The sequence below is a fragment of the Choloepus didactylus genome, chromosome 16, assembly GCF_015220235.1.
Source record: "Choloepus didactylus isolate mChoDid1 chromosome 16, mChoDid1.pri, whole genome shotgun sequence".
Taxonomy (NCBI): domain Eukaryota; kingdom Metazoa; phylum Chordata; class Mammalia; order Pilosa; family Megalonychidae; genus Choloepus; species Choloepus didactylus.
In genome coordinates this window covers 72,347,397-72,361,614 of record NC_051322.1, presented here as the reverse complement: position 1 = coordinate 72,361,614, position 14,218 = coordinate 72,347,397, and the positions used below count along the sequence as shown (strand labels likewise).

General features: G+C 38.5%; 1 protein-coding gene across 3 annotated transcripts in view; it reads left to right on the top strand.

Moving 5' to 3' along the window:
• Positions 1 to 14,218, top strand: part of SPIRE1 (spire type actin nucleation factor 1) — a 286,381-nt gene that overhangs the window by 230,838 nt on the left and 41,325 nt on the right. For all 3 annotated transcript variants that reach the window (XM_037805905.1, XM_037805906.1, XM_037805907.1), the window contains 2 exons: positions 419 to 548; positions 11,354 to 11,526. In XM_037805905.1, coding sequence (XP_037661833.1) covers positions 419 to 548; positions 11,354 to 11,526 — 303 coding nt within the window. The remainder of the gene's footprint in view (positions 1 to 418; positions 549 to 11,353; positions 11,527 to 14,218) is intronic.

The following is a 14,218-nucleotide window of genomic DNA, read 5'->3' as shown; positions in this document are numbered from 1 at the left end:
GAGTGTGGGTTTATGGGAACATGGTATTTTTCTGTGTGATTTTTCTCTAAACCTTCAACTTCTCTAATTAAAAAAATAGCAAAAAACCCCAGCAATAGTAATAGATAAAATATGACTTACATGTCAATTAATTGCCTATCATACTAGCGTATAGGGAACACAATGATAACTTTAGCAGAACTGACTGCTTAAAATTAGTTGAGCACATATGACAAAACCCTGTGAAATCCAATAATCTCCCTTTTGCTTTAGGAATCTTGATATTTAATGACTTGAAAAATAGTCTTTTAGCTCTGTTATTAAGTAATGTATCAATCAGTGAATATACTTTCATAATACTGTACTGTATGAATGGACCTCAGTAAAAAAATTTCAAGGACAACTACTCAATTCTCTAGCCACTACTTTTTTTCCTAAGGCCTCAGCCAGAAAACTGAAACCAACCCCTCCACGGCCACGGAGTCTCCATGAAAGAATATTAGAAGAAATCAAAGCAGAAAGAAAGCTGCGACCCGTCTCACCAGAGGAGATTAGACGGAGCAGATTAGGTGAGTCCACTGCTTCTTGCATTCCTGCCAAGCCTCGCCCCCTTGCAAAACTGTCTTTATATTACCAGTCCTCTGTATAGATTTTCCAGGGCGTGCTTGTTCCTGTTCATCTGTTTCTCTCACACACACTCACACTCTCACACTCTCACCCTCACACTTCCTTAAAGTTTGTGCTTGAAATTCTCAGAATAGGACATTCTTTCCCTATGTGACATTGCCCTACATGAGAGGATCATAGCACAGGACAAAGCACTGCCAGGTTCTCAGATGTGGTTTTAGGACAGTCTCCTGACCTCTCTGAGCATCGGTTTCTCCATCGGCAGAAGAGGTTAATAATCCCTTTCTTACCACATGATGGCTTTTGTGTAAGAATTAAATAGGATCATGATAAAGGTACCTTATAAATTATAACACACATACAAAGATAAGGTATTGTGTTTTAGAAATGTAGATATAGATACATAGTTTTACTTCAAGTTTCTGTTATTTTACTTAGGTTTAAAGCTCTATTGTGTTATAGAAGCATAAATTATTATCTAATATCACTTATTTCCAAATCTCATTTGTATTTATTATATTAAATGTTTTTAAATATAATACATTGATTTTGATCTATAACAACACTAGAGTACAAAATGTTCATAAACATTGTTTACATGGCTTTCCTCTTAATTTGTAGGATTACTGATGCCCTAAAATTCAGAGAAACTTCCTTTAGGAAAATAGATTATAGTGGCCCCTAAATAGGCAAGGAACCAGTTCAGTGACACCACACTCTCCTGGCTTTCTCCTCTAACCTCTTTCTCTGCCTCCTTCAGACTCTTACTGACTCAAGTTTCCATCCCAGGCTCTTTCTCCCTGGGCATCCACACCTCTCATGGCTTCTGCTCCTGTCTGTGTTCTAGCACCCAGTCAGCAGCCCAGCTGTCTCTCAAAAAGTCAGGCCCAAGCATCCAGCTATCTGCTTGATTCAGGGGCCCCTCATCTCCCACAGACAAGGGGGCTCAACTTGTGCACAGTGCATTCAGCTTGCACCCCACACCATCCCCGCGTGCCCAGGGCAGAAGCCTCAGAAGCATCTTTTGCTCCTACCTAAGGCCAAGCCCTGGTGATCTATTTCTCAGGATCATCCTAGTCTTCCACTCTTGCCCCTCTGCTGCCACAGCTCTGCCCAGGCCGCCGTCTTCTCTGCCTGCTGTATCATACCCACCTCTAACGGCTCTCCCTGCTTCCAATCTCGAACTCCTCAGTCACCCCACATTGCCATTCTTTGTCTGATTCTCCAGCCCTTCTGTTGTTGTGAGCTCTGGTGGCAAGGACCACGTCTTTCCCGTTCACTGCTGTGTTCTCAGTCCCTGGGACAATGACAGCGCTGTAAGAACTACCCCCATTTTGTTGAAATCATTTGCTGTGCCTTCAAAGCTACAGGGCAAATAAAGGTTGTAGCAATTCATTCCTCTCCACTTCTTACAGCAGCAAATTTTGTCTCTTGAAAATTTTAAAGCATGCTGAGTGACGAATCCATATGAGCATTTATATAGTAATGAGCCTTAACATATATCCCAAGAGCCCTTTAACGGGCCTGAGGGGGTCTGTGAATCCCCTGAAATATAAAACACTTGTACTTATTTCACAAAGTGTATGTGTGTGAATTTGTCTGGAGAAAGGGTCCATAGCTTTCCTCAGATTTCTAAAGGTTCTGTAGCCACAAACACGTAAAAGCCACTACGGAAAAATAAGGAATAAGTAACTCGAGACTTGGTTTTACATTTTTTTTTTTTTACTATACCTTGAGAAGGACTAATGAGAGTAATAGGATTTCAACAAAAGTATATGATAAAACAAATTCATAAGTATGAGAAAACTAAATTTAATGATTTTTAGGGGTAGAGAGTAATTAGGCTTGGAGATTATCAACTTCGGTGGAAGTACCAATAGCATATGGAAAGGAACAAGGCAAGCATAATGTGCTTGGATGATCTGGATGTTATTTGACATGTAGTGCATCCATTTTTCCAAAGTTCTTGAACCTATACTATGCATTAAATACTGTGCCTGCAACTTGGGATACAGAGATGAATAAGATCTTGTCCCCGCCCACAAAATGCTTACAGAAGGGTGACTGAAGTGCTATGTTTGCTCATGTCGCAAGAATATAAGTGCAAGTTCACAACAACCAATTAGAATCTTTAAGTGAAGCCGTCTAAGGTGGTTTAAGCAATCAAGCGGGAACTTCTCACCTGCAGTTAGTGTCATAGTAAACCTTTGTCACATACATATTCTTCAGTTTCATTTTTTAAAAGTTATATTTGGATACCAACCAGTGGGAAACCGATTTTAGAATAATTAAATGTCAATTTTCTTTTCAGTAGATCTTACTATTTTAATCCTGGAAGCTGGTGTTTCACGACATTGAGAACTGAGTTCTTATAGGAAGTAATTGTTCTGAGAGTCTTTCTGTTTGACTTTGGAGTTCAAACTGATCCTCAGCCTTCATTTAGAAAGTTAGAGATTGGGCGTCATTTTTTTTTCTGCAGATCTACATTAGTTCTATTAAATTTTTATTTGGGGAGTTTGGTTACAGTAAGGTTGGCTGAGGTAACTTGAAGAAAACATTTCCTAAATATTTTTATAGCCTTTCTTCTGCATGTGAGAGCAAGTGGAGACCCACCGTAGATGTGGGGAAAATGTGTAAATTTTTAAAGAAGAAATGTTACCCATAATTTCAACAGCCAGAGGCATCCACTGTTAATCTACTTGTGCATTACGTACAGTAGTCTGCTTTCATCATATAACATTGTATATGGCATGAACATTTTCCTACATCACTAAATATGACTGGAAACATGATTTATGTGGACATGATAGCCAGACATATGACTGAACTCTGTTTGATAGGGTTTTTTGCTTTTGTTTTCTTTTTCTTTCTTTTTTAACCTATTTCTCTACTGTTTTATAGGTAATTCCTTTTTTTCTCATGTTAAGTCTGAAAGTACTTTCCTTGTGCATCAGTCTTTGTTCACATATCTGAACATTTTCCTTTTCCTAAATGCCTTAATTGCTGTGATTCTCAATTGTTATCCTTTTTTTGGTATATAGAGCTTAGAAAAGATATGGACCTCATCTTACAGGAAATAATAGCATTCCCTTCTTATGCAGTGGTCAGTCTTATTTCAAAAAATATATTCATGTGCCAGAGAAGAGCAAAATAAGAAGATAGTGGAGAAAATTGGAGAATGCTTAGAGAATGTGTGACGCTTTATCTGCTAAACATAATTAGGAAAACCTAGAATATATTAATATTTGAGTTTAGAAATGCAGAGTTTTTTGAATGACAAGTGAAGGTAATTCTTTTACTAAGATGAAGAGATTGATATGTTATCAAGTCCTGAACTAGTGTGAGAAATCTATGTATGTAACAGGTAGTAATTTTGTTCCACAAATCTGGGAGGGTAAGAAATATCATATATCTTTAAATCAAATAAATGCCATTATACTACTGAGCTGGTTTTTTTGAAAATCCCATTTCAGTCATCATTGAGGCCTCTGTCCTTCCTGGTTGCTTGAGAGGGATGCTTTGCCTCTGCTGGGTCGCCGCGGGTCTGGTTCCTTGATTCTGCACCTAGCCGCTTCCTTCCTGGAGAGCTAGCCATCTCCCCAGGGTTCTGACCCAACCTAAGTATAGGCCTCTCCTGAAAATGTCAATAATCTGCTCAAAAATTCTAAGAACTTTTGATAGAAAAATTTTCATTTTTCATAAATTGAAAATATTGTAATGTGACACTTTTCAGCACAAAATCCCCCATTTCCTATGGAATAACTAAAACACAGAGAAATGTTTATTTAAAAGTTACTTCCTTATTTATATATTAGAGTGAAAATACTTAAAATATGATTTCCTGATCATCAAAGAATAAGTATGATTGTTAGCAAACAGTTGCTTTATTTGCCCCATCCATGATGCACATCCCCTTTGTTGAGGATATGCTTTTCAGAATGGCCACATGTGATTCTGGCACCCTGCTAAGTCACATTTGGGTTGTAACTCAATACTTTTCCTTCACATCATTTAAAAATATATTATACTGAGATTTTGGGTTATACATATAAATAGTTCCTTTAAAAACAACCTGCTGAAAAACATACTGAGAGCTACTTACATTCTGTTAAATTTGAGTATTAAAACTCAAGAGGCCATCGACCTGCTCAGTGTTGACTGGGGAGACGTTCTGCTTGCTGTGCCAGGCGTACTTGCAGCCCCAGTGTAGATGTGAAGGGATAGCCTCCTCTGACTACGAAGGTGCTTGTCCTAAAACCCAGGAGAACCTCGGGCTTCCAGATGCCAAAAGTTCAGGAAGGCAGGTTGTCTTTAGGTGTTGATAGGGTTTCCTGAAATAAGGAACCAACAGTAAGTACTTTCTGAAATGGGGTGGCCAAAGGCATGCAAGAAGTGATTGGTATCTCCACTCACCTGTCTGATGTGAAAGAGTTTAGCAGAAGGCAGGAAGCATGTGATAAAGGTGCTCGAGAGGCATCGCTTCAGTCCAGACGGTGGTGGAGAGCCTGGGAAGTGCCAGTGGACTTGTCTTTGGACTGGAGAAAGCAGAACCCCCCCTTATGGTGGAGGGACGGTGGAGAGACTGCTTGGATGACTGAAGAGCAGTGCTTCAGGCATTGCTTCGTAGGTTCTGGAAATGCCAGGAAAGCTAGGCCTTGGTCTGGAAAAGATGTTCTTTCTTTGACGCATTATCATCAAGATGCTAGTAACAATTTCAGACAGCAGTGAAGATAGATAATACTTTCATGTATACCCAAATTCATTAAATTTTTATAATAATTTTTACAGCTTTATTGGAGATATAATGTACATACTCTAAAATTCACCCATTTAAAGTGTACAATTCAATGGTTTTTAATATATGCAATAACTTTTTCAAAGGGAATATAAACAAATGATTTTAAAAGGAAAGACATAATAATTTTATTCTTAAAAAATAATAATTATCGAGCTTTTACTGTGTGCCAGGCACTGCTCTAAACACCTTTTTATGTGAAGTCATTTCATCTTCGTAGTAATCCTCTGAGCTTGGGACCGCTATGCCCATTTTGCAGGTAAAGTAACTGAGGCACAGAAAGGTTCAGAAACTTGCCGAGGATCACACTGCTAGTAGGTGGCAGTGCTGAGATTCCTACTTGGGCAGTCTGGCTCTTGACTGATAGATTAAGAGAGGCCTTGACTAGATCTTTGTTGATACGCTATGATGCTGCTAGTTCCTGAATCAAAGTTTTTGTAAAATACTTCACCTTGAATTGGAGATGCAAATTTTCATCCTGAAAATGAGTCATGGAAGAACACACTTATTCTAAAATGTTAGAGACTTTTTTGATCCCTAAAATCATTTTTTAAAACATGAGTGTTTTTTTCTTATGTTCTGTTTTATATTTTAATCAAAACTCCTATTCTGATTCTTTAAAATGTTTGTATTGTTATCATGCTTTTGTTTTTAGAGGGATCTTTCAAAAGTTTTTATTTTTCCTTTTGTTGTTACTCCATTTCAAGTCTTAGTGATATAATTGAAACTAAGACTAATGCATGATTTTATTGTATTTCAGATTTTCATTCACTAGCCTCTGCCATAGAATCTGAAATGTGTCATTAAGGGTCTTCTGTAACACCCCCACCCCACTTTTGTCCTCCCTGTGTATTTCTAACAGTTGAATTCTTTTCTTTTTATTGTTTGTTTTCTTTTTTCAGCAATGCGGCCACTTAGCATGTCTTACAGTTTTGACTTGTCAGGTAAAAAAAAAAAAAAGGCACTTTCACACCTGACATCAGTTTTGTGGTTTCTGTGAAGTGCTTTTCATTCATCTGCTTGTTCAGGCATGTCAAAAAAGAAAATTGAAAGGCTTCTTCTAAGCTATGGTCAGTAAAATAAAACATTCTGCTTATTTGAAAGCAATATACTTTAGAAAAAATTAAAACTGCAATAAATCTGTTGCTTTTCAAGTAGGGTCATGGGAAGCCAGGACCTTGTGCTTGCTTGTGCGTCTGGCTGCCTGTCCCTTACGTCAGCATCGGCCAGTGTTCACTTGGACAATGATGTAAAAGTCTCAAACAGAGCTGTGCCTTAAGAGAATAGAAAAAACTTTTAAGAAGCAAGGTTTTGCTGCTTCCTATTGTCTAAAGCATTTAGCTCTGTAAATGCTACACCCAAAACTGTAGGTGACTTCAGACTTGATCTCAAGACTGCGCTGCTTTGGACTTGATCTCAAGAGCTGAATCAGAGATAACCACAGTGTCTCAACTGATGGACAGTAGCTGTCCTTCATACCACTGCCCTCCAGTAGGATGGAGCCTGGTCATGAATGATCCTGAATGTTGGTTAAGAGTATAAAAATACAGGAGCATCTTAATGGCTTTGGTTATAACATATAATTATGTGCCCCAAGTTTGTGGTACAAGTTCAGACCCCTCTGTTAAGTAGAGAGGGTTTGATAGTAAAACAAGTAGCTATTAATGACTAAATTTGATCTGTAAAATCAGATCCCTTTTGTGTTAATGGAGTTTTTAAACTATATATAAGCAAATCTTCAAAGCCAACTTAATCTCGATAAAATATTTTGCAAATTAAATTTTTAATTTTGGAAGCTACTATTTTGATCTCAAAATGAGATAATAGTGTTGTCACTAATATTTTCTTAGAATTTTCTTTTCCTTTATATGCCATGGCATGCCTCTTAAAATACAAAGAATTATTAGCATACCTTAATGCAAATTTATGTTTTAAGGGCCCGAGAGTTCTGGGATCATACTTTATATACGAATACTTAACTGAGTATCTTTCGACAGTGTTAAACTTATTCCCAACTGTTTTTAAATTTCTGTTTATTGTTGTAGGTCTCAGGCATGACTCTAACGTTTGTGTTTTCAAGAAAGATAAATATTTCATAGTCTTCAGTTAATATTTTTGACTGACCACTAAAGAGCTCTTTCTGTTTTCTTTGTCCATTTGATAATTTTTATTTTATCATCCATTTGCTTTATGCAGAGTAACGTGTAAAAAAAATGGTCTGGAAAATAAACTCTGTTTTAGAACACACATATTACTATTAATCTCTAAAAATTGGCAATATACATGACAGACAAGATATTTCTGTCAATTGGCTGTAAGGAAATGGCTAGCTCTCTACACATTGACAACTGGCCAGAATGAAGTAACCCCAGGGGCTGATCCTGACAGTGGGTATGCTCAGGCATACATTATATTAGGGATAATACGGTGCTGGGAGGGGAGAAAGCTCTTGAAACTTAAACTCCTTGATGTGAAAGAGTAAGATATTTTTATTTGGTTTCACTGCTTATCATTTGCTGTAATTTATTTTGTACCTTTGTGTACTTCTTGGTGTCCAGTTGCTTCATTTTCAATTTCTTGTCTTTAGTTAGTTTTTCATTGTTGCATTTTGGCTAATCAATTAAAATTACCAAAAATAAAAATGAAAAAGATTGATCCATTTTTCTAATGTAAATGCAGATTGGAATACATGTATTTTCTAAGTTGGAAAATGAGCAAACTAAAGAGTAAACATTCAAACATGTAACATAGGTAATGCTTCTGAACTTAAATTCAGAATAAGATATAATGAAGTATATTCTGTGCTTAGGTTTGTCTTAGAAATAGTAATTCTTAGTGGAAAACCTAATAATACATTCAACATTAATTAAGGTAAGTATTTTTCTTATGCATATATTAAATATATAATCTATACCCCAGTCATATTTCCTCCAACTAAATAAGACAGCAGCTGGAAATACTTAAAATATATGAAGTTATTAAACTATTTATTATCATGGGTATATATTTTATATTCTGAACCTAAAGTATGTGACTTCTAAAGTCATATCTAGCTTCTTAAGTATTTTTCTTACTTGAACCTAGCAACAGTTTTTCCTCAAGAAATATAGTCTTACATGGAAGGCACACAAAGTCTAATCCAAGTACTTGATTTTTCTCAATTGATTCCTTGAAGTAATAATGAGCACTTAGTCATTTGAACAGAAAAATGAAAGTATTCAAACTACTTATAAAAATATCTCTTAAAAATATGTTCAGCTGGGTCTTTTTAAAAATGCCTGATGAAGTAGGATCACAACACACAGTATTTAGTCTTTCATGTGGATGCCATCCTGTAATCTGGCTGCTACATAAACCTGTGTTTTGTCAATTCCATTTATCTCAAAATTTTGCATTTAGTACAAGGTGTTTATTTCACAGTTTCCATGAGCCCAGATGACAGGTATCCATCCCTAGCACTGGGCACAGGCCACGGGAAGCTAGTGGGCAGTTTTTCACGTCCCCGCCTTGAGGGTGAAGGTAACAGCACTCCTCAACTTCAGCGCGTGTGTCGCCTTCATGATTTTTGCCAGACTTAGGTGCCACTTGTACTGTCACCTATTCAATTTTTTTAATCTACTATAAATGACTTTTTAATTTGCTTAAGCAATAATACCCATGAAACCATGGATCTGATTTAGTAGTTACATTTTTTCTGAAAGATACAATATCTGTTAGAACCTTTTCAGTGTTCCTCAGTGCACAACCAGTGGTGTGAACACGGTGCCACGCTTAGGGAAAATGACTTGGTAGGTTGGAAAGGTGAGACCAGCCTTGGGAGCAGAATGTGTGCTTCTCATTACTGTATCTGTAATTTGGGGAATGAGCTGCCCCCAGATAAATGGTGGGACCCTCGGTTGGAATTCGGATGGCTGAGAAAGATGAAAAACTCTCTCTAAAAGATTAACCACTCAACAATGTGAACAATCCTGCAGGAAATATAATAAGATACACTACAGAATGCAATTTTTTAAAATATGCTTCTTTAAGACAATATTTAAACACTCCCTTTTTCCTTGAATAAGAATCACTTAGCGCAATCTTTTCCTCTTTTGCTCTCTGGAAAACGTTTCAATTCTTCTCCTAAATATAACAGCCTACCACTCCCTACATCTCCTCATGAAAGGTTTTTAACTTTTCTAATTTGAGTAAAAACTTGCTGGTTTTGCCTTTTTCTCCCCTTCAGTACCCTGCTCTCCCCATCCCACCCCCAACTATTTATTTGCTCAAGCTGCTTAAAACCTGGGTAAGTAATAATAAAATAAATGCATGTTTTGTCAAGTTATCTATTAAAACTTTTACCTAAAATGATAACTGACTGATGGGCAGGTCTGTCTGTCTTTTCCCTTTATTCTTTCCATTCCTCCCTTCCCTTCTCCTTCCCTTCCTTTCTTGCCTTCCCTTCCCTTCTTTTCCCTCCCCCCCTCCCCTTCTGTCTCCCACTATCTTGTTCTTTCTATCCTACTCAAACCCTTTCTTCAAATTTACATGGGCATGTTCTCTGGCCTTCTTAATCTCTAAAAATGAGTAGAAATTATTTGTAAATATTAAATTAGATATATATCGTTTGCAATAATAAATAATTTACATTGTTCTTTTAGATGATATCAAGGAAGGCTGTATTAGAGATAACACACTTATATACTGAATGTTTCCTGGAAATCCACCTCTTTTACTTCAAGCATATAAATATTATTTGTTGAAAAAAAAGCTATTAGAAATACAGCATTCTCGTATTTTATAGTACCTTTAGTTACAATCCTTTCTCTCCTAAAGGAGCATTAATCATCTCTTTTTCATGCCAGTGCTTAGCCCACCCTTTACTACCAAGCACAGATTTACAGATCATTCCATTTGCTGGTCTGTAAATTAAATTATGCAGTGACTGCTCTTTTTCATTTTTGAATACTCTAATTTAGTAGTCAGTTATTAAATTTAGGTGATATTTAACTCTTCATTTGAAATATTGAAGAAATTAGTTCTGCTTACATTGGAAGATAATAGGCTAATAGTGTGGAAAAGAAGGGTTTTAGAATCAACACTACGGGAATTCAGGTATTAGCCCTGCCACACACTAGCTGCGTGAGCGTAACTAATCATTCTGAGCTTTAGTTCACTTTGCTTGCAAAAGGAGATAAAATCCACATTGATAATTGTAAACATTTATTGTGTGCTGCCTGTATTGTGTGCCCAGTATTGAGGAGGCATTCATATGCAGTTATTATCTCCTTCAGTGTTCACGACAAGCTCTTGTCTGTTATTATCCTCACTTTGCAGATGAGGAAACTGAGTCAGGCAACTATCAGTGGAGCTAGCCTCTGAACCCAGCCTGCATCTTGCTATGCTACAGTCCTTCTTTTCTTTCATTGTTATATTGCTTTCCTGTCCAAATGTGAGTTCTTTAATAAGGTAAATCAGATTGATGAGAGGAAATTGATCCCACAGTATTTATGTTCACATTAAATGTTTATATGAATATGAGATTATTAGCTATTTTGATTTTTAAACCACTTTGAGATCTAATATCTCTTTCATCCATCCATCACAAGTTCTTCAGAAGCTATAAAGTAAAACTAGCCTCTCTGGACCTCAGTTTCTTAATCTGTAAAATGAAGAAGTTGGAGTCAGTTTTATCTGTGGGATCTCTCTCAGCTTTAAATTCTAATCTACATATGTGAATATACAATTATTAATTTAAAGATTTCCTTTAAGTGAACTTGACAGTTTACCATCTAACAAAAAATACTTTATAGGAACAGGCTTTCCTGTAGGAAGCCTCTGTCTTATATTCAAGTTATAGGAAAACGCTGTGTTACCTGGTGTGTTCTTCCAGAAATGTGTGAAAAGCACATTTGGTCCACTGATTGCCTTTCTTGGTTCAAAAAAGGTAAGCGTTTGCCTTTCTTTTACCAGAGGTGACTACCCCTGAATCTGCGAAGAGTGCGACAGAACCGCCTGTGGGGAACGGAGGCTCAGCACCACAAGCAAAAGGCAGTGGGGTGGTGGCCCCACAGCAGACATCCGGGCCGCGGAAGAAGTTGCTCAAAGCCCCGACGCTGGCCGAGCTGGACAGCTCCGACTCGGAGGTGAGACCCGGGAGTGCAGGAGGCCCGAGCCCTCAGGACTGCAGCCCATGGGCTGCTGCATCTGTGGCGCCTTTATCCCTCCCCTTCTCCCAGTCGGTGGAGCAGGAGAGGAAACGCTGGATTGCCTACTGTTGTTTAATAACAGCCGATGCAGTAGCCAATAGAGTATACAGAATGAATTCTGAAATATTTACATGGTTTTAAATTATAGTGGGGCTAGAATTAGTAAACCATTTTCAAACTTAGGTTACCTTAAATATTTTCCCTGCCAGCCAGACAACATGCACACCAAAAACAAAAACCGGCTCCTTCCCACATCCATCCAAGGCGGGGTCTGAGAGGTTGTTCTTCACTGGCCTCTTTCTTCCTCTCATAATTCCCTGCCACAGTCCGGTCAATACCAATAGTGATAAATTTACCAAATTCTTGTCAAACCCTGGAAGCAATGAGAATGGCCTTGCTCCTGTCTGCCTTCAGCGCTCAGTCTGCTCCTTCCTCCCAGTCTGTCCATCTTCCCTCCCCCTCCTTGCCCCCCGGTCACGCCCCCTCTCCTGCACTCCCAGGATGTGAAGCCTGCGTTCCCTAATAAGACAGACACCGTAGGAAGTGCAATCCGATCGATCCTTGCCAACACCACCAGGCTCATTCCACCTTACTCCCTGTGCAGATTGGCTTCTGTAGCGACGTGCTCTTCCCACACAGCCCGTGACCCCGTGGCTCTTGGTCCTTTAATGGCCACTGCACAGGGCACCTTCCCTTAGGAAGTCCTCCCTGACACTGCTCCCTGATAAGGGCCCCATGCCTGAGATTCCCTAACAACCTTTCCTCCCATCCGTTAGACTAGGTAGCGCACTTAACACTTGGTGGTATGATTATCCATTTATGTCATTCTCCCCCAGCAAACTGCAAGTCCCTGAAACTAGGGACTGTGCCTAATTCACTCTGATCCCTAATTCCTACTAACCTATAGGGACAATGACTTTAATTAAAAGAGCTTCTAGCTCTGCAGTGTTCAGTGCAGTAGCCACTAACCACTCGTGGCTATTTAAACTTAAATTCATTAACATTAAGTAGATGAAAACCTCAGTTTCCCAGTCTCCGTTTTCAAGTGCTCAGTAGCCACATGTGGGAAGCATTTCCATCATTACATTACAAGTTCTAACTAAAGGGATGTGGTGCACACTCCTTCCTTTACTCCTGCTGACCTACTTTTAACTCCTGTCTTATTCCTCACCTCACCTCCGTGGAGACGAGAATATGCACCAGTCCCATGATAAGATACATTTCTGGCCTCTAGAATCTTCTTAGTTGTCCTTTTTTCCTTTTTTTTGAAGATAAGATGCTAAAATCCCAGATCTGAATCTGGAGGTAGTTTGCTGGACACACTACTCAGTCAGATGTAGGTCATTTCCACCCAAATACCCATCATCAGTTAGAATGTTAATCAGGAAATAAGGTGCTGAAAAGAGAGGCAGAGTGCTAGGCTGCCGCTGCTGCTGCCCTTCCTCGCCAGGTGAATCATAGTTCTTCAGTCAGTGGTAGTAGAAATCCCAAAGATTCACAAAGCAAAGGGGATGAGCGTAACAAGGGCCTGGAAATAAGCATATTTCTCCTTTCCTCACCAATTTAAAATGGCTGTTTTTAAGTGCTAAGGAAAGGCTAGTCACAAATGTTAAATGTGGGAACACGTTATGTTCCTTTTTTCTTTAAAAACTACAAAACTTCTAAATATGTTGAAACTAACGTTTAGAAAACACTGATAACAGAAAGCTTTCTTTTTAATCAGCTGTATTTCATATTTGAACTTTATAAAAATCTAAGTTTTCATAAAGTTTCTATTGATGAAGCACAGCTTTAACTTGATAAAAGAAAAGCTTTTCATCCACTTTAGGATCTACAGCTTTAGTGAGGGATTTGTGGATTGGTCAGCATCGCATTCATAAAGTAGAAGGGAGCTCTGCTGAGGAGGGGAAGGAGAAGCTCATGGAGGGCGAGTGTGGAAGCCAGTGGGGAAATGTTCTGATTGGCTGACATTAAATTTCCATTTTACTTAAGCAGGTCTTACAAAGTGGGGAGCAGGTGATTGCTTCGGAATGAGGAAGTTGGCTGGCCATAACTGATCAGCTGTATTTAAATTTGATTTTATGGGCAAGCAGGGCATTTACAAGAAATAGAAACTACCTTAGGTTTTTGGTTTCGCAGACGTGGGGCTTAGCATGCACACCTCCATGTTGGGCCTACAAAATTTTATTCATCAAACTTAATAGTGTTTGATAGTTCTCTTTACCCTACCAAGCTATCTTAAGTTAAGCTGCTTTCAGATCACCTCCTGGCTGGATGAAACAGACTCAGAAGAACGTCTGTGGTAATGCCTGATTATTGTTTATGTAGATGTGAAGGAAGCACCATGCAACCCTTGCCAAGCTTTCCTGACAGCATAAATTAGTGAAGACTGTTGTCCATATAGAACCCTGGTTCTGGCTGTGTGGCCTGCAATAGGACACTGCATCTTCTCAGCATCGTCCATCCATCTGATGAGGGCTTTCCTTCCCTCATCTCCAGGTCTCTTCCAATTCCAGAATTCTTTCTAAGCAGAGATATATTCACATTCCCTACAATCCGTCCAAAGTGTAGAATCAGTGGCTTGTAGTATAATCAAAGACTTGTGCATTCATTACCACAATCAATTTAA